This window comes from Chaetura pelagica, unplaced genomic scaffold (genome assembly GCF_000747805.2).
Source record: "Chaetura pelagica isolate M959 unplaced genomic scaffold, ChaPel_1.0 scaffold142, whole genome shotgun sequence".
NCBI classification, from domain to species: Eukaryota; Metazoa; Chordata; class Aves; order Apodiformes; family Apodidae; genus Chaetura; species Chaetura pelagica.
This window is the reverse complement of record NW_009952973.1, coordinates 6,717,672-6,743,986: the sequence shown is the minus strand read 5'-3', so window position 1 is coordinate 6,743,986 and position 26,315 is coordinate 6,717,672. Positions and strand designations below refer to the sequence as shown.

Here is a 26,315-nt window from a genome sequence, read left to right as displayed (position 1 = left end):
ATTTCTTGTTGCATATCTATTATCCTTCAGGAAATGTAAAACAGCAGTTAACCTGAAACTTAATTCACTTTAGCATTTAAAATAAAACCTGTCTTCCTATAAGAAATTTAATCTTCCTTGCTAATAGCAGCCACTGGAAAAAATCAAGGTGAGAAGACAGGTTTTGGGTTATGATCCAAAGCAAAAACAAGTTTGAGTTCTTGGACTGAAAGGTCTAGTAAAAAATGTCACAGAATCACAGAATGGTAGGGGTTGGAAGGGACTTCTGGAGATTACGGAGTCAAACTTGCCAGAGCAGGACCACCACAGAATCTAGGGCAGGTCACACATAAACTCATCCAGAAGAGTCTTGAAAAAGATTTAGGTTAGATACTAGGACGAAATTCTTCACTATAAGGGTGGTGAGGAACTGGAATGGGTTGCCCAGGGAGGTTGTTGATGCCCCATCCCTGGAGGTTTTTTCAAGGCCAGGTTGGATGAGGTTTTGTGCAACCTGGTCTAGTGGTAGGGTTCCCTGCTCATGGCAGGGGGGGTGGAACTTGATCTTGAAGGTCCCTTCCAACCTTAATGATTCTGTGAAAGTCTTCAGAGAAGGAGACTCCTCCCCCATTTTCAGGAAAAACAACAATCTCAATTAATCTTGACTCTCAAGACAGGATATGATGAAAATGAGAAAGAGAGCATTGAAAATATATCGGACCAAACTATACAATGCCACTCTAGCATCTTCAAATTACCTGTCTCAACTTTTATTCTATAAACGAGCTCATGGGATTGCCCATTTGCAACCTGTACTGCTCTGTGTTCAAGGGCAGGGGAATGCTAGAGAATGAAATATTAGTTGGTGAGCTACTTTTGCTCTGAAATATACTTGAGATGTGTAGGAATAGGACAGAAATTTCTACATGGTTGAAATAAGGGGAGGCAGCTATCCAACATAAAATTCACCCATATCCATTCAACACAACATACTCTCTTCAAAGTGCTCTCTATTTATTTCAGAGTCCATAAGGGATCAAAAGAAACAATGTCAAAAACCATGCCCATGCTACCCACTAACATTTAGCAGCAATTAGTATAACTAAAGTTTCTCTCCTGCTCACACCTTAAGAGCATTTAATTACAAATGTCTAGAAGAGATATTTTCATATAAAAAAAATATCCAATGGGAAAGATGAATCCAAGTTTAAAAAGTGTCTTGATAAAAGATTTCCTAAGTGAGAATTTAATTCAGTGAAGAAATATGAAAAAATACAAAGCAAGCAAGATGTCAATGTAGACTGGGGCAACTGTAGCTCTCTTTCAGAACCCAATTATTCACACCAGGGATCCATTTCATTATGCAGTCCTGATGTTATTTTATCATAAATTTTGCTATTAACTCATGTCTAATTTCCACAGTATTTCTTATGTATATGAAGTAGGAAACTGAATAACAGTATCTGAGGTATTCCTCCGGTGACTTGTACCAGAACAAAATATTGACTGAAGTGCCTTAAGAGGAAAGTCTAGCCCTCTTTTTTAGTGAGACATCAAGCAGTGAGGATGTTTGCAACAGTGTACTTTTTTCATTTGAATGCTATTTACAGGGAGTATTTTTTCACTCGTAAAAATCCACCTCACTCAGAACACAAAGAGCTATTCCCATTCAACAACTTCTCCTGGAAGCAGAAATTTAAAAGAGCACATTTGGGATATTTTATGTGGTCTTATAGCTATGAAGATCATTACTAATAAGTAAAAATAAAAAATAGATGTTTCCTCCTGTCTGCAGAAGCCATAACACCATGATATTTAATCACAAACGTTCGGTTTTTCTTCTCTCCCTCAGCAGTCAGCAGTTCTGCTCCATAATTTGAAATCCTATTTAGACATTTTCAGACTCAGGAGTTCATTATTAAGACATTGTGACAATTTCAAACCATTTTTAGCAACAGAAGGTTAGAGATTCAAAAACTGTTTTTTTTCTAGCTTGCTCTTGCAAGGTCATTTGCTTTCGGAGGAAAGCTGTAAATATGTGGCTTCCCATAAGAGGTGGAAATATTTTGTGCTCAACAAAAGGAATAGAGGCAATTTCACATATATAATCTTACTTCTGACAAATCTCTGTTTCCAGTTGACTTTGGTCCAGTAGTCCTCACAATAAAGTAAATAAACTTAATCCAACTTGTATTTCTAAATATTTTCATTATTGTTTTCAGCAATACCCATAAAATAAACCAACAAATCCAAGTTCCTTGGGTAAAAATCAGCACAGGGGGAGGACTAATCACCTTGCCTACCAGTCTATTCAGAATGGGAGACCCTAAGGGCAGGGACCTTCTGATACAAGACAGGGAGGAGAAGGTGCCTGAATGGCTTAATGCACAATGCACATCCAAGGCCCACATCCCAGAAGTTGCTTGCCATTGCATATTTAACACATCCTCCTTTTGCCTGTTTCACCTCTAACACGTTGTCCTCCCAGGTGTGTAATCAGCCCTTTACATGCACTCACTTTCATCAATGCGCAAGGCAAAGCCTCAGGCTCATAACCACCCTTTTATTGCTTTCCTGCACACATATTCCCTGGTGTATTTACGACATCTCTTCCCATTCTCCATTGCTCTATTTGATATTTTAGTAGAAGTTAAAACTTGTCTGTGTGTGTGTGTGCTTCCCAGAGGAACTTATCATTCAGTTACATACCCGGTGGAAGCAAGCCAGCCCCAAGCCAGGGACAGACCCACCGAAAAAATTAAAAGGCTATCCTGAATATATAATTTGGTGTCAAAAAATCCTGATAAACAGGGCGATTGTGCCCTGAGATAAGGCGGCTTTGACCCAAAACCGGGTTCGGACCATGACATCGCTGTAGCCTGCACCACCACAGCCACAGTGTGGACAACAGCATCCACCAGGCAAAGCACAGACATATTCTCAATGGACATCTTGAACTGTGACTAGGTAAAAGTATTTCATACCTTATGGTATTTAATTTGCATCATTCAGCTCAAAATTTCATCGAGTTGAACTACATTTTTCATAGGCAAATTCAAAGGAGGATCAAGTTTTGTGAGAAATTCTCAGCAAAACTTTCAGTATGCCTAAACATAATACAAACATGCCCTTTGCTTTAGAGAATTTATGAGCCAGATTTTCTGTAAACAACATTGAGAACTGCCCCTCCCTGACTGCCTCTCTGTCTCATTATTAATAGGCATTCTGGTAGGTTACCACCCACCAAGTTCATTTAGCACTCACTAAATTTCCCAAATGTTAAGATTCTCCTTTATAGCATTATAAAAAGCCAACCAAACAAAAAAAAACCCTTTCCACAATTTAACTGAGCAGTGCATTCTTTAAACAGATAAAAATGCAGATTAATACTAAAATATATTTATAATCCTGTAACTGAAACTTACCAAGAATACCCAGCATTTATTACTTTTTTCTAAAATTTATTTTAAAAAAATGCTGTGTCAATTATGCACATTGAAAAGTCAAAAAATGACTTATTACTGTGAATATCTAAAAGTACTCACTACCTTCACTACATCACTGCCTTTGCTAACATCATAATAATGAGAATTTTTAAGTAACTAATTATGTCAGTAGGTAATATTCTCACCTCAATATGGTTTTCCAATACAGCATAGACAAGGCTAAGGACTTTACTGATGAAAATTGTTTCTATCATGATAACCAAAGAAATAGCAACAATTAAAAAAGGCAAGCATATTAATACTCCAAGATGCCTCAGATAAATCAGCTTTTGGCTATATGGACCTTCAGAATATCCACTCATCCACTCAAAGACATCTCAGCAAGTGCCAATACCAGCTATATATTCTATAGATTATATATATATATAGTGTGTGTGTATATATATATAGATAGATTCTATATATTCTGCTTCGGAATTTTGACAGGAATAGCCAGGTTGTAGTTATAGGTTGTTATTGTTTTCCATTTATTCTAATAGAAATGTTTTTGTCTTTGCTAGCTTCAGTTTTTTTAATTACAAAAATGTCTCAATTATTAAATTCATTGCTCAGGTAGCAAATGTTTTGCACAGATTTGAGTGCAGAGGTTCACAGTTGAAAGGCACCTCTAGGTATTGCTCCTGCTCCGTTTGACAATGCTCTGTACAGTATAGCCCCTGATTTCCGAAAGATGGGGCTATCAGCCTTGGGAAACTAAACATCTCTAACACTGAAAAGGTTTCCTTATAATCAGCTTAAATATTGTGTTGTTCAAATTAATTCTTTTATTTCTACATGTATTGTTGTAACGTACAAAAATTTCACTCACTTCTGTGGCGATCACGTGCTGTGCACGAGAAAAAGTGTCCTTTTCCGTAATAACTTCTCTTCATTTCACTGTATGACCACTTATCTGACCTGTGCCTAGAAAGTACCAATTCTAGCATTACCATGGAGGGAGCGAAAATTCATTGAGCATGCTTTAAAAGACTATATATTCCTAATTATTATTAGCATTGCTTGTATTTCAGAAGTTGCTATGAAATGGTGAGCACTTTAAACATATACATGTAAAGTCAATGATCCTTTCCAGGACTCCCAACGGTACAGGTACTACATCTGAAGGTCATAGAAGGGAAAAAAAATAAATAAAACTTGCTTTTATGTATAAAAATCATGTCACTTAAACTTTGATTAGGATGGGATTTGACAGGTTACAAGTAAAAAGCATGAGAGGAAACAATTGCAGAAGTGAAACTGAAACAGAGACATTAGCCTTGCTAATGTTTCCTTCCACTGTTCACTCAATACCACTATACCCAGAATATTTTTTGCAACTTTGCAGCTTGCTTCCTTTGTGTACTCAGAATGAGAAATTAGGATAAAGGAGAACATTTGCTAATAAGGAATAATTTGAAAAATTAATTTTCCATTTTCTTTTTGTTTTATCCAGACTTCATTCACCCTGGTTCCATGTAACAATTGTATTCAACAGCTACCTACTATTTTGATTAATTGAATTAGATCACAAATAAGAACATAAAATGCTGCCCCAAGTATTCAATTTAGAGAAGCAAAACTTCAGAGTGCTATAAGGGAAAAAAAACCCAAACCCCACAATCCACATCTGTAGCAGCTACAGCCTAGTATTCTCCCTTTTACAAACAGGTTACTCAGGATATGCATCATTAGGAACCAAAAGCCAGTAATTTCTTAGGTTGTCTTTAGTTCTCTGCATGAAAAATTCACTGACAAATGCAATTGATCATCTAAATCTTCCTTCAGGTAAGTAAAAGCAATAGCACATAAAGAATTTTTAAAGCACACGTAGGACGGATAGAAAAATTAATGTATCAGCAGCAGTGTTGACTTAGGAGACTTTTTTTTGATATGTCATGTAGTTGTATTTGTGGTATCTTCACACTTCCTTTTCTAGGAATTTTGTTTGTTCTTGGTCCTCTTTCTTTTGTGACTGATCAATTAATTATTGAATCATAATTATCAATGATAAAATCAAAATAAAAGTAATTATGTAGATAAGGTTGTGCCATTTAATATGATCACATTATTATGATAAAAAACATCACCTCCTATTACTCATTTGAACCCAATTTAAGACCTGAAGTCAAAGGAAATTTCCTCTCTGGTTACTGATGAGGTCTGTTTTAAGACTGAATACTTTCCATGAAAGTACATACCCATACCAGGTCCCTAAACTCTGAAATCTGTAAATTTTGGCGGAACAGAATCATTTAAATGTAAAAGAAAGTTCCAGTGTGCCTTAGCACTGACCACGCCCTATGGTGGTGCAGTTAAGATTTGGTGCAGCACACAACCTGTGAGGTCAACAACAATTTCCTCTGTTATAAAAAATTAGGTGTGCCACTTGCAACCCTGGCAACCTAGCAAAATTGCAAAACTGATTCCCGAGGTGGATAAAGCTTCCACCCAATTAATCTATTTTTATTTTTTTTTAACAGTGGTTCAAAAGCAATCTGCTTTAAATGAAAAAGTAATGCTGCAATACTATGTCAAAAATCTGATCTGGCTCTCACCCATAGTTAGGTCAACTCTGCTTCTTGGGTCTCAGAGCCAAGGCAAGATTACTCAAATATGTTGCAGATTATAAAAAAGGGGCAGCAAAGAACCGGATATCTGCTGTGTGTACAATTACCGTACTTTGTTCACTTCAGACAGACATTCGAAGCTCTTATGCAAGGCAGCTATTTATTTTACTTTCACAGATTTACATTTATTGATTTATTTGTGGAAGGAAAACCTTGCACCAAGGTATCTCCTTTCAATCTGAACATGGTACTGATTACAGAATATGGTCTGCTACATTCTCAAATTCTTCAAGAGCCAGTCAGCCATCCAGACCCAGAATATTCCATCACCTTAACACTTTATGCTGAATTTAAAAACTTTAAACAATAATATTCAGCACACATTATAAGCTCTTTATGTAGCTATGAAGGAAACTTCACATCATGGTACAGGAATATTAATTTGAATCCAGCTTATCCACAGTCAAGGAAGTGTGTGTCAAACAGGAAGCAGAGTATTATCTTCAACCTGCTAGGAGCACTGCCAGTAAATGCATTGTAACTAGGGTCTCAAAGGTGGATCTCCACCCTATTAGATTTTGTGTCTTGCTTTGTTGACTACTCAACAAGGAAGATTTTTCATCAATGTATTTTGAAGAAATTTCTCCATTTCAAAGATCTTTTTGGGATAACTCACATTGCTTTTCACAAGTTCATCAGCATAAATTATTTTTCACTATTTTCTTATTGTTTTCCTGTGTGATTTTCATTACATTAGGGAAAACCTTCTGGGACTTGGAAATAACTACATTTTTAATAGCATCTGATAGCAACATGAAGCATTGACCAGGATCACGGCCAATGCAAAGATATTATCCATATGGCCCATTTATCATCAAGATAATCATTAAGAACACCTTCCCTACTTTCACCATGCTCAGGCATATGGGATCTACAAAGGAACAAGCAAGGATTAGTAATAACAAGGATAACAAGGATTCATAAACAAAATGGTCTGTATGAATCAAGAATAAAAACAAAAAACACTTTTCAAAAAGTAATAGTCTTGGCTCAGCTTTGTGGTTGCTAAACTAACCCTGAGTGGAATAAAAAAGGCAGATTTAGAGAAAATGAGGACTTAAAATATTTTGTTTAGCAAATGAAACAGAGATAATATTAAGAGGAGAGCAGAACAGAAAAATGGAAAAAAGTTAATGTGGAAAGCTGTTCCTTTTCCTGCTTGGGAAACGTCAGATTTCTCAACTCCCTTTCACTACCTGTGCCAGGGACACACGGCTGCTGCTGCTGCTTTCTTTTCACTTCAGAAATTCAAGCACTGGAATTCCATCTGGATGATTGTGTATTAAGGGTAAGAAAAGTTTTTTTGTTTTGTTTTTATTTTTAAAAAAACAACTTTACTAATATTTCTGACTAAATTTTGTAGTAAAAGACCTCGAAGAAAATGTATGCAGTTAACTTCTTGTGCAAACACCCTGAAAAATGAAATAAACCAAAGGACAATGGAGCAGCTGTATAAAAATACAGAAATTGTTTAGTGTTTGAACTGCATGCACACAAGCTGTCTGGAAAAGAAAACAGTAATATATGAGCAGTAGTAGTGGTGTTAAAACAACCAAGGACACCTATACAGACATTTTTTGTTTATTTTTATAAAAAAAGGTCAGATTTATTAGTGCCAATGTATGTTCATAGTAAGGTAACAGAAACTAAGCTAATCTGAGTAGCAACTTACATCAAAGGATATCAAAATAATATTTCTTGTAAGTGAAACATAATACTTCATTTAAACTCGATTCTTGCCAACTAGAAGTTCTCGTTTTCTGTCTATGAAGCCTTTAAAGAAAAGTTGCTACAGTCAAACAGGGTCCTGATAAAACTTGGCACATAAAGAAACAATTCAGTTTTCACCCACACAATACCTCTCACTCCCCTGGAGCATTCATTCATACAATACTTACATAATGCATATACATTATGACTAAAGCCATGTATGGCCTAAAGCACATAGAATATCTCAGTTCTAAACGTAACATATCTCTACATCAAAAGCAGGTCACTGTATTTACAGCAGATGATCTTGCTCTGCAGATGGGGCTTTCTCTTGAAGATCCTCTTGTTACCATACACTAAGATACTCGAGTTGTCAAATGATTTATCAAATTAGAGGTGTATCTACAGGAAGATCTGTCTGACCATGTGTGAGGATTCTAAGGCAATAGTAGTAGTTGTTCCACAGGACTAGCGCTGCCATTGTAACCCGCTCTCCCTTGGAGCAGTAAAGCCTTCCTTCTCCAGATGCAGCCAGGCGCAGCGAGACATTCATGACCTGCAAGCTGTTGGCTCAAAAGTCTAAACCTTCTTGGTCTGTTTTCATTTTCAATGTTTATGGAATAGCACCATAGGAATTCACTCTTGATAACAAACAAACCCTGGGTCTGTTGTTTTGTTTTGCTTTTTTTTGCCATCACAAATAGTCCTACTCCCAGGAAAACAAACAAACAAAAACAACAAAAAAAACCCAACTCTTTGGGAAACCTCCCTCTTGGATACTACTGCATCTTCAGTTCTGATTAACTAAACCAGACAGTTAGGTCATTCACAAAGAGGTCAAAAAAAATACAGTAGTAGTGGTTCCAAATGTACTGCCAAACCCAAATTCAGTAGAAGGAGCTTCAGATGATCCGTGTGTATTTCTGTTTCTCATGGATACAGATTTTGATACAGGACAGGTTTTCATCTCAGTCTCTTTCTATATTCAGTGCAAAATAAGAGCACATCATCAGAGATAGCTTACTTAAGCAGTAAACCAAACATTTTCAGAGGCTTACACTGTTCAAATTCAGTCAACTAGTCATTGGTCAACTAGTGATGACTGATATAACAGTTTCAACTTCTCAGTCATTAGTAAAACAAAATACTCTAAAGATCACTTATGTTTCAGAAGTAGGACTTTCCAGTTTCAAAACACTGATAACCTGATATGACAGAAGAATTTGTAAAAAATACAGAGTAATGCAGGAAGACTTTCCCATTTCTTGTCTTCTTTCAAGTCCTTGTACAAACTGTATGCAGGATACAAAGTCAAAGCAACTAGATATAAGGACAGTATTTTGAGTGTGTGACCTGAAAGGGCTTTTTTCCCTCCTGGACACCATACAACTGTCAGAAGGAAGAACCATTTGCAGGGTCACTTCCCCTGCACTCTACTGATTGAATCTGCACGCATCTATGACAAATGTCAAACCATGAACAAAAGCTTTTATACTCTCCCTGCATGGAAAGTCCTTTATCAACCTTTGCAGAGGCAGTCAAGTATGGAGCCTGCACATCATGATCTTGACTATTCCACTGGGATAGGTGATTTTTAAATTTTATTTCAGTCTCTGGTCTTAGAAGTCTTCATTTCAACTGAACTCATATAAAATATTTGAGCTAGTAACTTCAGTTTTCTAAAAAAGACAGGCCTTTCTTCCTTTCCACTATGCGTTCTTTCTTTTTCACTCTCCTTTTCTGGCATAGAGGTTCTTGCGTTATTTTTTGGTGTGCACACTATCTGGGTATTTTATACTTCTGTATCGTATATGAAATCCTTTCTTGTTGATTGTATCATCAGTGTGAAAGTGAAGTAAGAGAGTTTCCCCTGCTGAATAAATTTCTTCTGGTGGCTAAAAAAAAAGAACAAAGAAATTAATTATCTTTCCACTCTGTATATTCATCCTGTTTGTTCTAATCTTTTTCTTATGGGTATTTGTCCTTTCCTGTTATACCTTGTGTAATTCCGCTGTGCTTCACACATCAGACAGAATACTTCTGTCTTCTTAGGCTCTCAATTATAGGCTAGGAATTTTTGAGGCAGACTGTGGAAATGACAACCTAAACTAGAAACTGGAGGTGAGGTTAAATCATTATGTTTGAATTTTTATCTACTGGCACAAGATTATAAATTATTTATTTTCGCTTTTGTATTATGGTGCATTTTTCCAATCTTGAGCTCGGGGCCTGAAAAGTATCTTTTCACACAATCAAAATAAATATATCATCATACTTTCTGAATCTGATTTAACTTATCCAATCTCTATGCAGTATCTCTAATCTTTTCTTAGAAGACAAATAAGCAAAGCTCCTCATTCTTTTGTCATTCCTAGATGCCTTCTATAGTTCTTCTGGAGCCATATAAGCAAAAATGAGCATATTATAAATGCTTCCTGAACTCCCCTCCTGCAAAATGTGGCAGCTTTTTTTAAAGTGGAAGAATTTTAATGTGATAGTTCTCAACAGCAGTGCATTTCTCTCTCTCTAAGGAATAACGCAGCTAACCTTTTTTTGAGTCAGTCAGTCCATTGTCAGAGACCTAAAGCTTAATGTAACATTACAAAACAAGAATATCTACTATTCAAAACATGTACAGGGAAATGCTTGTACTATAAGCCTGCAAAATAATATTTAAAAAATCCCACAAATGAGAGAATTATTTTCTTAAATATAAGGTGTAATAGCTCAATCTCATCCATTCTTGACCCTTTCCTTCCTCTGCCCTGTCTTTTTTTTTCTTTTTGTTGTGGAAATAAAGAGTGTAGTACCTGATTACTTACCCCAGATCCACAAAATCGACCAAGTCTCACAGCTGTCTTATCATGACCATCAAATAGCTCCACATAATCGTAACCACAATCTGCCTCTTCCTCAACCTCAAAAGTCTGAAACATTAACTCGACCCGATAGCCGCGCTCTGCCACGAGCAGCCAGTCGCAGTCTGCCTGAACTGGATAGTTGTTATCACCAAACTGAGCATGCGAGTACAGATCTTTGGACTTGGTTTCAGCCTTCAGCCGACCACCACACTCTGGACAGAGAAAAGAAAAAGAAAAAAAAAGAAACGTATTAAGTGCAAATTGGCGTTTTCCTTTCATAGACTTCCAGTTTTCTTCAGGCTGTCTGTATCTTTTTGGCACAAGAACGTCAAACAAACAAGGCCTGAAAGGAAGTAGAACCTGGTATAAAGACAAACACATCATTCTCAGCTTTCCCTATATAAATTATGTTTTATAGCTACAGAGACTTGAGAATATTACATAATTTTCAAGTGAAAGATAATCGCTCAGGGAACACCGAAGTTATAAGCAACGTGGTTCAAGAGGTAGAACATGACTCAGGTAGGCACTTGAGCGGCAAGGGTTCTGGGTGGGGTGTCCACATTTCAGTGGTGACAGCCCTTCCACAGGCGTTAATGACACTGTAAAAGTAACAGGGGAGGATGAGCTCTATCACACATGTAGTCAGCAATGAACTGGAGCCCTGAGTTGGAGATCCTTGCTCTATGACAAAGGAATATTTTCAGTATAAATCTCTAGTTCTACACAGTACTAAGAGGTATGTGTTGCTTTACAGCTTGTTCATAACTGCTCAATAGGTTCATAATTTAAATATGAATGAACTTTACCATATAGTCCAATAGGTTATTCTTTAGCAAGTTTGCACAAGAGCAACAGAATTTGCTGAAAATGCACTGAACAAAACACAAAACCCAAAAAAAACCCCCTAAATACAGTAGCTAATACTTTACCCTTTCTAAATATTTTCTGCAGCTATTATTAAAACTCATGTTCTGTCCTACATAGCCAGTGAATTCAGCTTCTACTGAAATAAGTTACTGAATTCAGTAACTTTAATATACAGTTGTTATGCATTTGCCAATTAAAAGATCTATTATAATCCAACCAACAACAGATGGAAACTTGTATTTAAAGAAAAGATGCAATGCTTTTTACCTTTCTAAGCAATGGCTGGGGGCTTTTTTTCTTTACAGTTACAAATATTTCAATGGAAACAGCATAATTTTGTTCTGGTTTCTCATCAAAGGCAATCTATCCCTTATAGCATGCATAAAAACACCAAGTGCAAATAAGCATGAACAAAAATCTGAGATTTACAAGTTTAGATTCAATTTCTATAAATAAATCAATAGATATTTCTATCTGCATTTTTAGAAAATGTAGCTACTATGAATAGAACATTTTATATTAACCTGAAACAAATCGCAAGATTCAAACATTCCTAAATTTGGTGAACAGATAATTTTAATTTTACTTTAGTGTAATGGCTTCCACCCATACTAAGCATGACCACCTGAAATGTTATATTGTGAGGTGACACATTTCAGCTGGGAATTATTGACATCAGTGAGCAAATCCTTATTTTTTAAAAACATACTGTTTTTTGTTAATAGAAAAATGAAGGAATCAAAATACAAAATATAAATTACAGAATTAGAGCAAACCGTTATGCATGACCTGTTGTTCAGTCTGAAATTTCAATATTTTTTTTGCTTTTAAAGAACAGATAAGAGCATATGATAAAAAAAAAATAAGTCAAATGAGGTAGTTCAAAGAGTTCTTTCTCATTTGTTTTCTAATTTATTAAATTCTTTTCCCTTTCCTTTTCCTATTCTTGATTTTATTTACCTTTCTTTTTTTTTTTTATTATTATTTTTTTTTTTTATTGCACTGCTGGCAACAGTAAGAACATCTCCCTCCTTCAGATACAGAACAGCTGCAAATGACAAAATGTTTAATGAGCTGTCTGCGTTGTTTCCCTCCGCTTCTTAGAGGGACAGGAGTTTAAAGGAAAGTTGCAGCCATACTAGCAGCTATAGAAAGTGGCAATTCCCTTTCTTTTGCATTTTTCCCCTGGATTATAGCCTATAGCCCCACTAGCAGCGAGGAACATCACCATGCAGCTGTCTGCTCTGCTGCAGGAACAATGTGGACACCTGACCATAAAGACTTCTTTCTAGATCAGCTAAGGAACAAAATCACTTTCTTATTCCCTGACCTTTCTAGGAGCTTTTAGGCTTCTTAAAACACAAGAGCAAACCAAACAGGCTGCACAGACAGGAAAAGCTTAAATCCACACTACCTGAACCCAGTGAAACAAGATTAGGAATTTTATTCAGCATTGCCATTACTGAATTATTGTAGCCATTTTGAAAGCAACACAGAAGCCTAAACTGAGTGACATCTGAGATGCCCAAATTTGTCAAAAATCCTCCCACAGCTGACAGAGAGGAACAGGACCTACAGCAGACCTGCAATCTCCTGCAGCAGAGGCTGGAGGCCAGCCACCATAAATAAGGCCATTGAGAAGGGAACTAGATGCCTATGTTAGGGCAATCAAATCACTTCCTGAAGAATGAAGCTTCATATTCTGTCAGGAGCATTTTTGTAACTTCCTTCTGAATGGGTTATGCCTTTACTGAGAGGAAAAATATAGCAAAATCTCTTTCTAAAACTGTGTTGTACCTTAAAAGCAGCATTTTATAAGTTTTGCTCCACCCAGGGAAACCTTTCTATCTCATGTATTTTTGGAAACTTTACTACCTCTGCAGTTACAGTTTTATCCACTTTTCTGAAAAATTCAATGGAAATTTGGAATGTGGATAATATTTCCAGCCAAAAAATTGTCACAGAAGGGAAATCATCATCATTAGTATCTTCTAGAATAAGAGACCATTAAATCGTAAAGATGCCAGAAATACAGCAGCACAAACACTATTTGGCATAGAATCCAGTTACTCTTCCCCTGCTGTTATTATTATACAGGTCCTTCTACTGAATTAGTTCTGCCAAGAGGTAAGAAGTGAAGGGAGCAGCTTACTCAGCTCTCCCTGTCTATCCACACAGTTATGCAGGACTGAGTGTCACCTCTCCTACTTCCATTGCACACCGTCAACTATTATTTGCTAGAAAAAATAAAGAAATACAACTCACTGTATATACACTTGTTAGAAGTCTATTCATTCACACTGTTGTCAAAAGCACAGAGGTAAAATTCCCCCTGATCATCCATGTTTGGCTTAAAGCTGCAGGAAAATGCTGCAAGATCAGAGTTGTGTCTCATCCAAACTCTGCCTCAAAGCACATGCTGGTGATGCCCTGTTCAGCTGAGCCAGCAGCTTGTGCAACAGCAGTCATTGTAAATACATGTCCGCTATTAAGGAGACAAACTGTATAATTTTAACAACATTCTTAAAAACGGGGCAGATTTTACTCTTTAGGCTTTCCCAGAGATGCACTCTTATACATGCTAAGAGTTTTTACAGTTAAGGCACATAAAACTCAGTAGATAAATATACATGCTCCAATTCTGCAAATTGAAGTGAAAAGAATAAATGAGAAAGAAGTTTCACAACACTCATTTCTAACAAGAGTTCTGACCTTTAACTATTTGCCCTGACTTAATTTAAAAATGAGTATTATCTTTTCTACTTAATTTTCCACCTAAGGAAAGCAAAACAATGCTTATAATATAATGTAATGCTTGTAAAAAAATATTTTTTCCACAAGAAAACCAAATTGAATTACAGGTAACCAAACTTGGCACTTTCCAGGCCCAAATAATGAAGAGTGACTGTCTTTCTCTGAAAGGTATATTAATTTTATAGAGTTTTAGAATTATTCTTAATAAAGCAGAAGGAAAAAAAGAGCAACTGCTAGCAGTGATATATGAGGATTTGTTAGCTGAGCACTACACACCAACTTGATGAATACTCTGTGTAATATCAAATGATATTAACAGTGACTAATGACCCTGTTTACCATCTTCTATTAACAACTGTTACCTGCCAGTAAACTTTATGCAGTAACAGAGATATTTATACTAATTTTCTTTATTAAAATTTATTGTCAGATACTGGATGAAAAAGAATGAACTTAGTAAAGACGGACATTACGGCTGAAGAAGAAAGCGTAAAAAACCCCAAACCCTTACAGCAGAGGAAATTCAGAGATTGATCACTAGGGGCCACTGTAAGCCAAGCAACGCCAGGGAAATCATGAACACTCTCGAAAATATCCCAAGAAATCTATTAATGCAATTGCAAAACATTATTTTTCATCTCAGTTATTTCTGTCCAAGAACAAAATTAAATGGCAAGTGTGAGGGAAATTATATTCTGCTGGTCTTTAGAAAGCTTCAGCATTGTTTTTTTCCCTGTTTTTCTTTGGCTTATCTTTCCTTTTTAGCTCTACAGGAAAGTGATAGCTGTTTACACAAAACCCAAACTTTTGTTTAATTTAGAACAGAAAAGTAATGGAGGTGCATCACATACCCACGTGAAATATTCCCATTACAAATCCAATTAAAAGCTACTGAATCTTTTACAAATTTATGGCATTAATTTTATTAATTATCTCTTAGACTGTCTCTACCTATATAATCTTTTTTATTGGATTTTGTTTCAAAATCTTTTAATAATTTACTTATAAAATTGAGAGACAAAACAAGAAACAGAGGAGAAAAAAAATGTCTGAAAATATTACAGAATACTTTCTGCAATCTCAGATTTTTTCCTCCTATTCTTAAGGTTTCATAGTATTTAGTTGTTACACGGTCTATCTGTTCACTCACAGTTTTCCTATAAAAGTAAACCCTTAATATCTTCCACTAAAGAACAAAAGGGAAATTATTAGTGAAACACATCCTGATTTTCTGACCTGTAGAGTGTGTCGCTTGGAAGCCTTTTCTTTGAACCGATGCATCAGAAATAAAGCGGAGAAACATTTTGTTGCCAGTAGCAATTAGAGGATCCGGTATCTTATTGCCACATAAGCGTCCCAGAATTGGTGATTTTTCACTTTCACCATCAAACACTTCCAAGTGGTCATAAGCACATTCTTGATGTTGTTCTATTTCAAATTCATTGAAGGTCTGGGGGGAAAAAAGCAAAATAACTCAATGTAGAACTGTATGCATGTTTCAGAATACAAAGTAAAGGTAGTTAAGATGACAGATTTTAGCGTTACTGCCCCTACAAGCCTCTAACTTCGAATAACAAAGCAATGTTGAGGAAGTGGAATTATAATTAAGCCAGTGAGTTTTAAAAGGGCATAATCTTTTATATAAAAAGGGATTAGAATCTTTCTAACCAATCAACATCCATATCATGATATTAAATTTAGATTATTGTGACTTTTCTGTTTAATTTGTACCATTTGTAGGATAATTCAAAATTTAGCAGAACACTCCAAACAGCAAAAAGCAGGAGGAGATCTATTGGTTTCTCAGGTAATTGAAGCCTGATTGAAACATCTGTAAAACAATGTGCCATCCTCTTTTTTTTTATTTTTTTTTTTTTATTTACTTCATACCACAACTAAAGCCTTTGAGAATGACCTTTACATATGAAGGGTTATGCATGAAAGTTGTATTTTCCAATTTATTATCTAGACATCTATTTTTTTTAATGCGATGTTAATAATACTTCAGGCTGCAGCCCTCATGCTAGGATCACACATTGGCTGGGGAAATAATTGTGAAAAATAGCAAAGATTTGTTCATTGCTTAATCTTCAGCATAATCTTTTGCTGTTCTTAGTTCTTCCATGAAGATTCAAATCGCTGCCATAGTTTGAACACAGTGATCTCAACATTTACAAATCTGTGATGTTCATTCATCTTAGTTTCTGAGCTCTCTTAGTGTTCATGGAAGTCTGTAAGGACAAAGTTGGGTTTATTAAAAATTGTTCTTCAGAGCAAAGCCTGGCCAACTTACTTTTAAAAACTTCTGGAATTTCTCAAACTCAAATATCCCAACAAAGTTATTTCCTACAGGTATATGCCATACCCTACAGAAACTGCTAAAACACAGAAAACTAATACTTGCTTTTCAAATATGGAAGAGTGTCTTCCAAGACTGGACAACAAATTTATTTCAAGGGGACATTGATATTTTAGGTAAGACTTTTCCATCAGGGCTAAATTTCAACCAGAAACCTGAAGACTAAAATTCAGTAATTTCTTCTCACGTAAGCACCAAGGAGGTGATATGTATTGCCATGGTTCAAAGGATCTCTGAGATCAGAGTCCAACCATCAACACAAAAAAAACCAAACCACCAAACAAACACAGACAACCAAACACACTCCACCAAAAAAACCCCACAAAACTCTAAAAATCCCTACAACCTCAGCCACTAGAGCACGCAAAGAAGTGCCACATCTACACACTTCTTGAAAATCTCCAAGGATGGTGACTCAACCACCTCTCTGAGCAACCTGTTCCAGTGCCTGACCACTCTTTCAGTATAGAAGTTCTTCCTAATATCCAATCTAAACCTCCCCTGCTGCAACTTCAGGCCATTTCCTCTGGTCCTATCACTATACACTTGGGAGAAGAGGCCAACACCCTCCTCCCACAGCCTCCTTTCAAGTAGTTGTAGAGGCCAATGAGGGCTCCCCTCAGCCTCCTCCAAACCAAACATCCCCAGTTCCCTCAGCCATTCCTCATATGACCTGTTTTCTAGACCCTTCACCAGCTTCGTAGCTCTCCTCTAGACATGCTCCAGCACCTCCACAACCTTCTTACAGTGAGGGCCTGCAAAATGAACACAGTACTCGAGGTGCAGCCTCACCAGCGCTGAGTACAGGGGCATGATCACTTCCCTACTCCTGCTGGCCACACTATTCCTGAGACAGACAAAAACACTATCGGTCTTCTTGGCCACGTGGGCACACATCTTTGTGCAAATTTTCAGAAATAACCTACAATTCAAGGTGAAATTCAAAATTTGTTTTGCTCAACAAAAGAACATAAAAGCACTTAGTATAAATACTCCCATGAATAGTCACATAGTTGGCTGTTTACAAAAAACAAACAAACAAAAAACAAAGCAAAACAAAAAAACCCCAAACAATAAAGGATTAAAAAACAAGAATTAAAAGGAATAAAACTGAACTATCAAATACTGAGTAAACATCATAATTACGCATTCTCTCGGGTACATTAAAGTAAATCTCACCTACCAATTCACCTTTAGAATTTAGCCAGTGTGAAATGTGACAGTAATTTATATATATCAGCTGTTAAGCTGACCTAAAGGAAATATAAAGAGCTAACAAAGTCTTTTGCCCAAAGAACTGAAGTATTCAGAATAACACTTTTGTTTTGTGAAAAGTGAAGAGCTGCATGATGCAGAGGATGTAGGTTCATTTCACAAGAAAGTCTGGGAGTTTTATTAAGGGAATGAAACTGCAGAAGCAGTGAAAACAGCTGTACAGCAGCCATTCTGCTGCTCTTAAATTGTAGTCAGTCATCCTACTTTTATGATGCCAAGTACGTGTTGTCATTTATGCCCAAGTAAAATCTGATAGATTAAAAAAAAACCACAAAACAAAACAGAAAGCTGAGAGACTAACTGTAAAAGGGAGTTAGTTAAATATAGAATTGAGTCAAGCCAACTTGGAATCAACAGGAGCAAGAGATGTGATCCAAGACCAAGCTACAGAATTCAGTTTTCTTTTAGAGGAAAATGATACCAGTTTTGTTCCCTTCTTATCAGTACAAAGAGATCACTTCTCACTATAAACTGTAAGTCACACTATTATTTTTAATATTTGACTTACCACTGGGATTTCTAAGCCTGTGAGACTGTACATATTATACTGTGTCCCACAAAGAACAAGAGAAAAGTCCTAAATCTGTTGCAAATCTAACAATTGATTCTTGCAATTACAGAGTGAAGCAAACAAATATGTTTTTTAAAGGGAAAAAAAAAAAAAAAGTATTTTAAAAACTCAAACACCCATTTTTTAAAAAGTAATCCATTCCCAGCAGTGGATTAAGTTTGAAATAGGAGAACTGACACAAATTTTACTTAAAGCTGAACATGACTGAATACTTGCTGATAACTTTCCCTGTATTATTTAGTGCAAATACAGTTCAAATATTATTTAATAAAGTTGGTAGTATAATTAAATCACACTGTCTTCCAGGGACAAATACTTTTGAATACTCACCCCACCATGACTACAGTCCCCATTTTGATGGGGATCCCATTAGTGGGAATGGTATTTGGAAATGTTACATATAGCTTCTGAACATCCAGCACACTCTATCTATAGCACTCAACTGAGTAGATACGTTGGTGGCACTTATGGATAGCTGCCTGAATGGGACACTTAAGTCTGTCTCCTATAAACATCCGGCTGATTAGCTTATGAAAATCTCTCTCTACTACATACATTTTCAAAGCCTTCTTTATCTATACATTTCATTTAAAAATTCTGACTCGCTTATCCATTTTTTCCTAGGCTTCTTAATTACATCAAATGTTTAACTTTTCAGGAAGAGACTTTTCAATTATTATCAGAGTGAGAGCAACCACAACAAAAAATAAGTTTCTGTACACACACACCTCTCAAAAAACGAAGCACAACTTCACAATGCATGTGGTTTGTTACCAAAAATAAATCAATTCTCTCCTTGTTAAATTTTACTAAGTAAACTGTCAGGAGTAAACTTATATACGGTGTGAAAGTCCAAGAAGAACATTCATCCATAGTGGAAATGTGGTATTAATATTATTAATATGGCAACTTGCTGTACTAGACTTAAAAGACACTACACACACAGAATTTGGTATATTGATTCTAGCAACATGCACAGAAAAGTTGGCTTCAAATTCTAAATCATGAAGGTATTTTTGAAAATTCTATATAGTAAAATTCTGTTATATTTTTGCTATTTAACTTGTAAAACCCCATTTAAAAGCCTTTTCTTTTAAGACAGACCATGTGATATTTCACCGAATAAATCTGAATGCTGGAATTTTGGCTACTGAAGTTAAAAGTAATGAAAAAGCTTTTACAGCCACATGCCCATGCCTGGTTGGTTTTGGTGTTTTCTGTGCAGATGAAGAAGGCTTGCTCAGAATTGGCAGCAGTAAGGCTGCCTGAATCACAGCCTCATTTTTTACCCTTTGAATGGACAGAGCCTGCACATAACTCATTTTCTGCAACCCCCATATCCTCCAGGACCATTTAATCATTTTACTTCTGGTGAACAGGGATCCATACATGATCCCACATCAGCACCAGTAACAGCGACTATGTTTTTGGCTAAGGTCAGGAGTTAGGAGATTACAATATCCCTTTCATCCCTAAGTCAATATTGGCTATTGGTTCTACCTCCTGAAGCAGACACATCTCTCTTAACTTTATGTGCTCCAAAACATTTGTTAAATCAATATATCAGATTTAAAAATATTTAAAGTCAGCTTTTGCTGTGGCTGTCCCCTAAGTACTTCGACTGAAGGAACAGCGGGGCTGATTTCAATGCAGAAAAGCTCCCTGGGTAGATTCATGCCTTTGGCTTCCTACAGAGCCTATGAAACCTCAGCAGGTCTGCAGAGCTCCCTAAGCTCTTCTATGTTGTCTTTAACCACTTTTCTCAGCCAGTTAGACATAAAGGTCACTTAGCTTTACTTAAGTTGCTCTTCTACTTACGCTAGAATTTGGAGCCATTTCTAAATAAGAAGTCCAGATTCTTGGTTTTTGTACCTTTTTATTACTCCTCAGAAAAAGTACAGAACAGAAATGCAAATGGTATGTGGGAGAGGAGTGGTTGTAATGTAAAGTATTCCTCCTGCCCGTTGCTGTCCAGAGTATTTACAACCACCACAATCTTAAACTCACAGCTTCATGTTATTTAGTAGCCCCAGTCAGCCAGGAACAGACAGGAGTGAGTGGATTTTTAGAACAGTTTACCTGTGAGCTGCAAACTGATAGTGAAGCTTAGTAACAGCTTCATATTGTTGCGTAGCAATTTGAGAAGCAGGTTTGGTGGAAGAGAAGAGAAAAAGGAAGGGTATGCAGAAACTCACCAATTTGACTCTCTGCCCGGGGGTGGCACTAATTTCCCATGTGCACTCCTTTCTGCTGGGATATTTGTCAGGCCAGTTGGGGCTCGTGATGATGCCATTGGGACTGTGGATCTTCTGCTCACACTCAGCTGTGCCAACAATGATAATATCAGTTAGTCTTGGGGGGTCTAGAGGTAGCCAGAAAAGTATTCTTTTTTGTCAGGGGAACCTCTGAATGGAAATAATCTTGAGGAAGACAGGTAAGCACCTTTAGAAAACACTTTAACCTAGTATGCTTGTTTATTGATTGCTGTGAAAAATATGCTATTGTTTACCATGGATGGTATTTTTTAATATTATTAAAAATATACATAAGATAGGTATTAACATTTAATCAAACATTTTGCTATTCCCCCTATTCTATCCATGAGAAATCTTGCCAATCCAACTCCAAATTATATTTCTTGAACAACTTCTTTTTGTCTCTTCTTGCTAATTTTCATACGTTCAGCTAAAGAGCAAGCATTTTGATTTCTAAAGCACAGTTTCTAGGGACATATACAAATCCAGAAAACAGTTGAGACTAAACTGTATGTATCAAGCTTAGTCATTCACATTGTAACTGAATAACCAGAAGTGCATCTCTGTGAATAAATAAGAAGTAAAACTTAAGGCAAGAGAGAAACCAGTTTCATTTTTGTTTTTATTTTAACAATCTTAAATTGCTTTATGAACATCAGAGAATTATTGAACAGGAATCTTTTAGAGCAGGCAAGTATGATTCCAACACCAATGACAATGACTGATTCACAAAGGCCGTATCTCCACTTGCAAATTAAATCCATGCTAGGATGCAGCTTTGAAAATTACGGTAACTCACACGATATTGCACATTTGAGGTTCATTTGAAGATAACCTAAATTCTACTTAAGCTCCAAAGTCTACTGCTTTCTTCGAGGTAGCTGCACCTTGAGACAGCAAACAGGAAGAGAGATGCACAGGGACTCGACTGGAATTTAGATTGTCTGAGTATGTTCCCTAAAATAAACCCACAAAGGGAAGATATGGTTTCAACCTGACTACAAGCTACTGATAGGAGCAAATTACAACTTTACCAGGCTTCTCTCCAAAAACTTTGTCCCTGTGGTTAATAGAGTATTAAATAAATAATCTAGCACAGCTTTAAATGTTCTATACTTCACAGCACTATTAAAAGTAGCACCACTTGCCAATGATCCAAAGTTTTCCAAACTGCATTCCTGTGGACCTCAAACTCAGCCACACACAAATGCTGGGGATGGAGGTGATGGGGAAGGGAGGGTGGGGGAGGGCCTGAGCCCAAATGTCTAGGCCAGATCTTTCCTTTCTTTTCCTTGGAAGGAGAGCTGGAGAGATCTTTCTGTCAGACAGTTATATAATCACCCATTCAGCTACCTTGCTACTTACCCTCCTTGCAGTCATGTTTGTTTTCATGTAGCACAAATCCATTTCGGCACTGGCAAACATAGCTCCCTACTGTGTTGATGCACTCATGTTGGCAGCCACCATTGTCCTTCGAACACTCATCCTTGTCTAAGAAATACACAAGGTTGGATGAGCATCACAACTAGCAGCAGTCCTTGTAAGCAGAAAGAAAAATGTTAAGCACAGTGTTTGAGTCCAGAAAAGGACAAACTAAGGCACAGTCAACTCTTCTCAGTATGGCAGATTCATGATATCTTAGTTCTAACCACTCATTGCTCTGCCTGTAACGTTGCACCATGGCACAAATAGCATTTCTCATCTTTCTAGGGAGTTAGAGGTAGTTCCTAGGGGAGAGGAACACTAGTAAAACAAACAAGCAAAATCAAAGGACATAAGACAGTTATCAGCATTTACTCTTTCAAGAGGACTAGCTGGTCAAATTTCAGAAATATCCCATCCAAAACTTTATTTCAGTAAACAAAAGTTGTGTAATCTTTAGACAGCACATGAAGTATTCAAACTCCATAGAAATTCCAAAATTTAGTAGTGTTATGTTGAAAGCAACATGCAGGCCAAACAAGGTTTCAGGGTCTGCACATTAAACATGTAAGAAAAGATGGATTTAACATAAACATTTGTAATAAAATGATTTTTTTCCCCAGTAGAGTGACAGTGTGCTTTGCTTTTAATGATTCTGGACATTACAGGACATCACAAAAAGAAAAACAATTAGTTGAAAAACATACAAAAGAAACTGGCATTACTTATCTCAAGGATATCTACAATATAGCATGCAAATAATCCTTCAAAAGAGCTTTTAGTGTGTTAGAAGTAAAGCAGAGAGTAAGGGAGGAAATATGACCTGCATTAAAGAGCTACAAATTCATTGCATGGAAAAAAGCCAAACTAGATTAACAGGCTGTCATTCTAGCAAGAGGCCTCAGCTGCCACACTTCTATGTCATTCAGCTCCTGTCATTTTACGTGAGACTGGTCCATTAAAAAAAACCAAACAAACAGATTGCTCCTGGCATATACACATACATGTATGCACATGTATGTACCTATATAAGTACAGACATACATATATATATATAAAGCCTGAGCTATAAAAACATATACCAATATATAAATATCTATAAAGACACAAAAATCCATATTTAAAAATTACATCTTGCAAACTGTATCATTTCAAGACGCAAAAGAAAGGAGAAAGACGAGCAAAGAAATTGTCATCTCAGAGGTCCAGCTGTTGCAGGGCTGGAATACAGAGTTCACCCCCTTCAGCCTCACGCACCATAGCAAGAGTGAATGTTATCTCCAAACAAGGTCACACACGATGTTTCAGACTTTAGTAGGCATAGCAAGAATTTCTATAGATTACAAGCCACTATGGATAATTTAAGTCTCTTTTTGTTGTCCTACTTATGTACTTTATTTCCTGCCTTTACTGATACTCATATTCAGTAATACAACAGAGGAAGTTTGCATTATAATTGCATACACAAGCTTTATCAGCCAAAATGTATGCAACACTTGACCCCTTGACTTGCAGGTCTTTCCATTAAAATCAGCTTCCACTTACATTACATGATGATAATGCACATTATGGAAAAATTCTGCACATTATGAAAAAATTCTGCAAGTCAAAGCCAAGCATCCACCACATTTTGTCCTGTAAATCTCAAATCTGTTTGCACTGAAAATTTTGGAAGCTTTCTGAAGATTTGAACAGATTTGAAGGTTAAGAAACAGCCAAAAACATAGGCAGCTCCCAGAATGATAGATCCAAAAGCTCATTCTAGTTGTCATTTTGCTGATGAAAGAAGCATAAAAACTCCACACTTCATTGTGCACCTTGCAATGCAAGTCCCAAACTGCAGCAGTACATTTATATTCAAGCAGTACATTTATATTCTTTCATCTTTGCCAAAGCAAGCACTATTGTAAATTCATTCCATGTTGCAAGTGAAAAACAGTAATAAGCAAATTAGAAATTAGATATAATATGAAATAACTCTTCAGTATTCCCTGTTCTAAACATTAGTTTGTAGGTTTCTACCTAAACAACAAAATAAATGGAAGGCAAGCTCAAAATGTCTTCAGGTTAGGCTTCCAAGTACAGAGTAGGTACACAAATTCTAAATAAAAGCCCTGTCCATTTTAATCTTCCCTCAAACTGTGTGAAAATACTGAAAAGTATTTCAACATGAATTAAGTTCCTATTCTCTAAAATAATCGGTTAAGATACAAGTGCATAAACAAGCATTTCCACGTTTGATCTCCTCAGAGATAAAAAATGGACAGAAGGGAGAAAGAAAAAGCTTTGGAACATATTTGAACCACAATAATTAATTGTACATGGTTAATCAAGGATGCAACTGTTGAACAAGCCTTCCTCACACTTCAGAATTCAGAACAGACTTTCTGTCAAATTGACTGCCCAGTTTAAAAATTCATGAAAAAAACAATTAGTCGGTATTAGTTACAGGAACAAATGTTTTGCTATATAAAAACAAAACCATTTGTTATGCTGACAGATGGAAACGAGTCTCTCCATTTTGAATGGATACTTTCTCTTCTCATTTTAGTACTCAGAACAGAGAAAGATCCATTCTGAACCAAATGTTAGATTGAATCATTCAGAGGACAAATGATCGTACCTCTGAGACCCTCAGAGGTGACCAATCTGTGAACACTACGCACTTGGCCTGAAGGGACCTGTATCAAGTCCTTGCAAAATTCAAACCCAAAAATTTTATCTTTGCAGACAGCTTTCTTGTCTGTGGAAAAAAATGTACCAGGATGGCACCAGAGATGAGTTTGTGCTCCAAAACAAATTTGCTCAAGGCTAGACATGTTCTAGCTTTCTCTTTTAACTGCTCAATGAATCATCACCCAAGAAAAAAAGTATTCCAACAAATCTCATTTCTGTATTACATCAAACACCATGTACATTATGAATGATCTTGCAAAGAATCATGTTTATTTAAATCACTGAAGTAACTAAAACTTATGATAAATGGAAGCAGTTTAGTGATAAATTATCACTGAGTATTAATCATTCAACTACACAAAGATTGATTTTAAAAAGTGGCCTATAGCAGACAGCTTTCTTGTCTGTGGAAAAAAATGTACCAGGATGGCACCAGAGATGAGTTTGTGCTCCAAAACAAATTTGCTCAAGGCTAGACATGTTCTAGCTTTCTCTTTTAACTGCTCAATGAATCATCACCCAAGAAAAAAAGTATTCCAACAAATCTCATTTCTGTATTACATCAAACACCATGTACATTATGAATGATCTTGCAAAGAATCATGTTTATTTAAATCACTGAAGTAACTAAAACTTATGATAAATGGAAGCAGTTTAGTGATAAATTATCACTGAGTATTAATCATTCAACTACACAAAGATTGATTTTAAAAAGTGGCCTATATTCTTGGAAACATCACAGGAAAAAAAAAAAAAGTACATATATATATTGTTAACTTTTTTCCTCCCTGAAGTTTACAGATGTATTTTACACTCCTCTAGTCTTCCAGGCCCAACAGACTGCAATAGGTCACTACCTTCTAACAAGAGAGGAAGAGAGAGAGAGAGTAAAAGAGAGCATAAAACCCCCCCTAGTTACAGGAACCTTATAGTTTAGAAGCCTAATACCTAATTACAGAAAACTTTAATAAAAATTAATATATGATGATTGCCTAGTTTCTTCTCTTTATACAAGAAATTACATTATAAATATGGAAGAGTGTCTCTGGAGATTAGGTAGATCCCTGCAATGGCTCCCAAATGAGCTCTCTTCAGAACTGTCCCATCAAATGTAAATTTTACAGAATGGTGAAAAAAAGTTTTTCTCACTTTCCAGTAGCACCTGTCTGGCTGTTAACACCATTTTACAGCCAAAAAAATTAATTAATGTTGTCTTATAACAACATAAATACCTTCCTAAAGCAGGTCAATCTGTTGTCCCATGTCACTGTTTGCTTTCACAGTTTATCACAGTGGATTCCAACCACCCAAAAACTGCTTTCAGTTGTCTGAGCTGGAGCTGGGCCATGCTTTCTCAAATGCAGCCATGCCTGGAGAATTCACCACCAAAAGAGTTAACAAAAAAAAATTCTTTGGCTGTGTTTAAGGGACACACTACAGTTCCTAATCTTCAAACTTACCTACCTGTGTC

The 26,315-nt window shown here is 36.3% G+C and overlaps 1 protein-coding gene across 1 annotated transcript in view; it reads right to left on the bottom strand.

Annotated features, from left to right (window-relative positions):
- Positions 1-9,442: 9,442 nt before the first annotated feature.
- Positions 9,443-26,315, bottom strand: part of TLL1 (tolloid-like 1) — a 136,381-nt gene continuing 119,508 nt past the window's right edge. The window contains exons 17-21 of the mRNA XM_009995931.1: positions 22,112-22,237; positions 20,687-20,814; positions 15,523-15,736; positions 10,624-10,874; positions 9,443-9,696 (exon numbers count right to left, since the gene is read on the bottom strand). Coding sequence (XP_009994233.1) covers positions 9,562-9,696; positions 10,624-10,874; positions 15,523-15,736; positions 20,687-20,814; positions 22,112-22,237 — 854 coding nt within the window. The 3' untranslated portion in view covers positions 9,443-9,561. The remainder of the gene's footprint in view (positions 9,697-10,623; positions 10,875-15,522; positions 15,737-20,686; positions 20,815-22,111; positions 22,238-26,315) is intronic.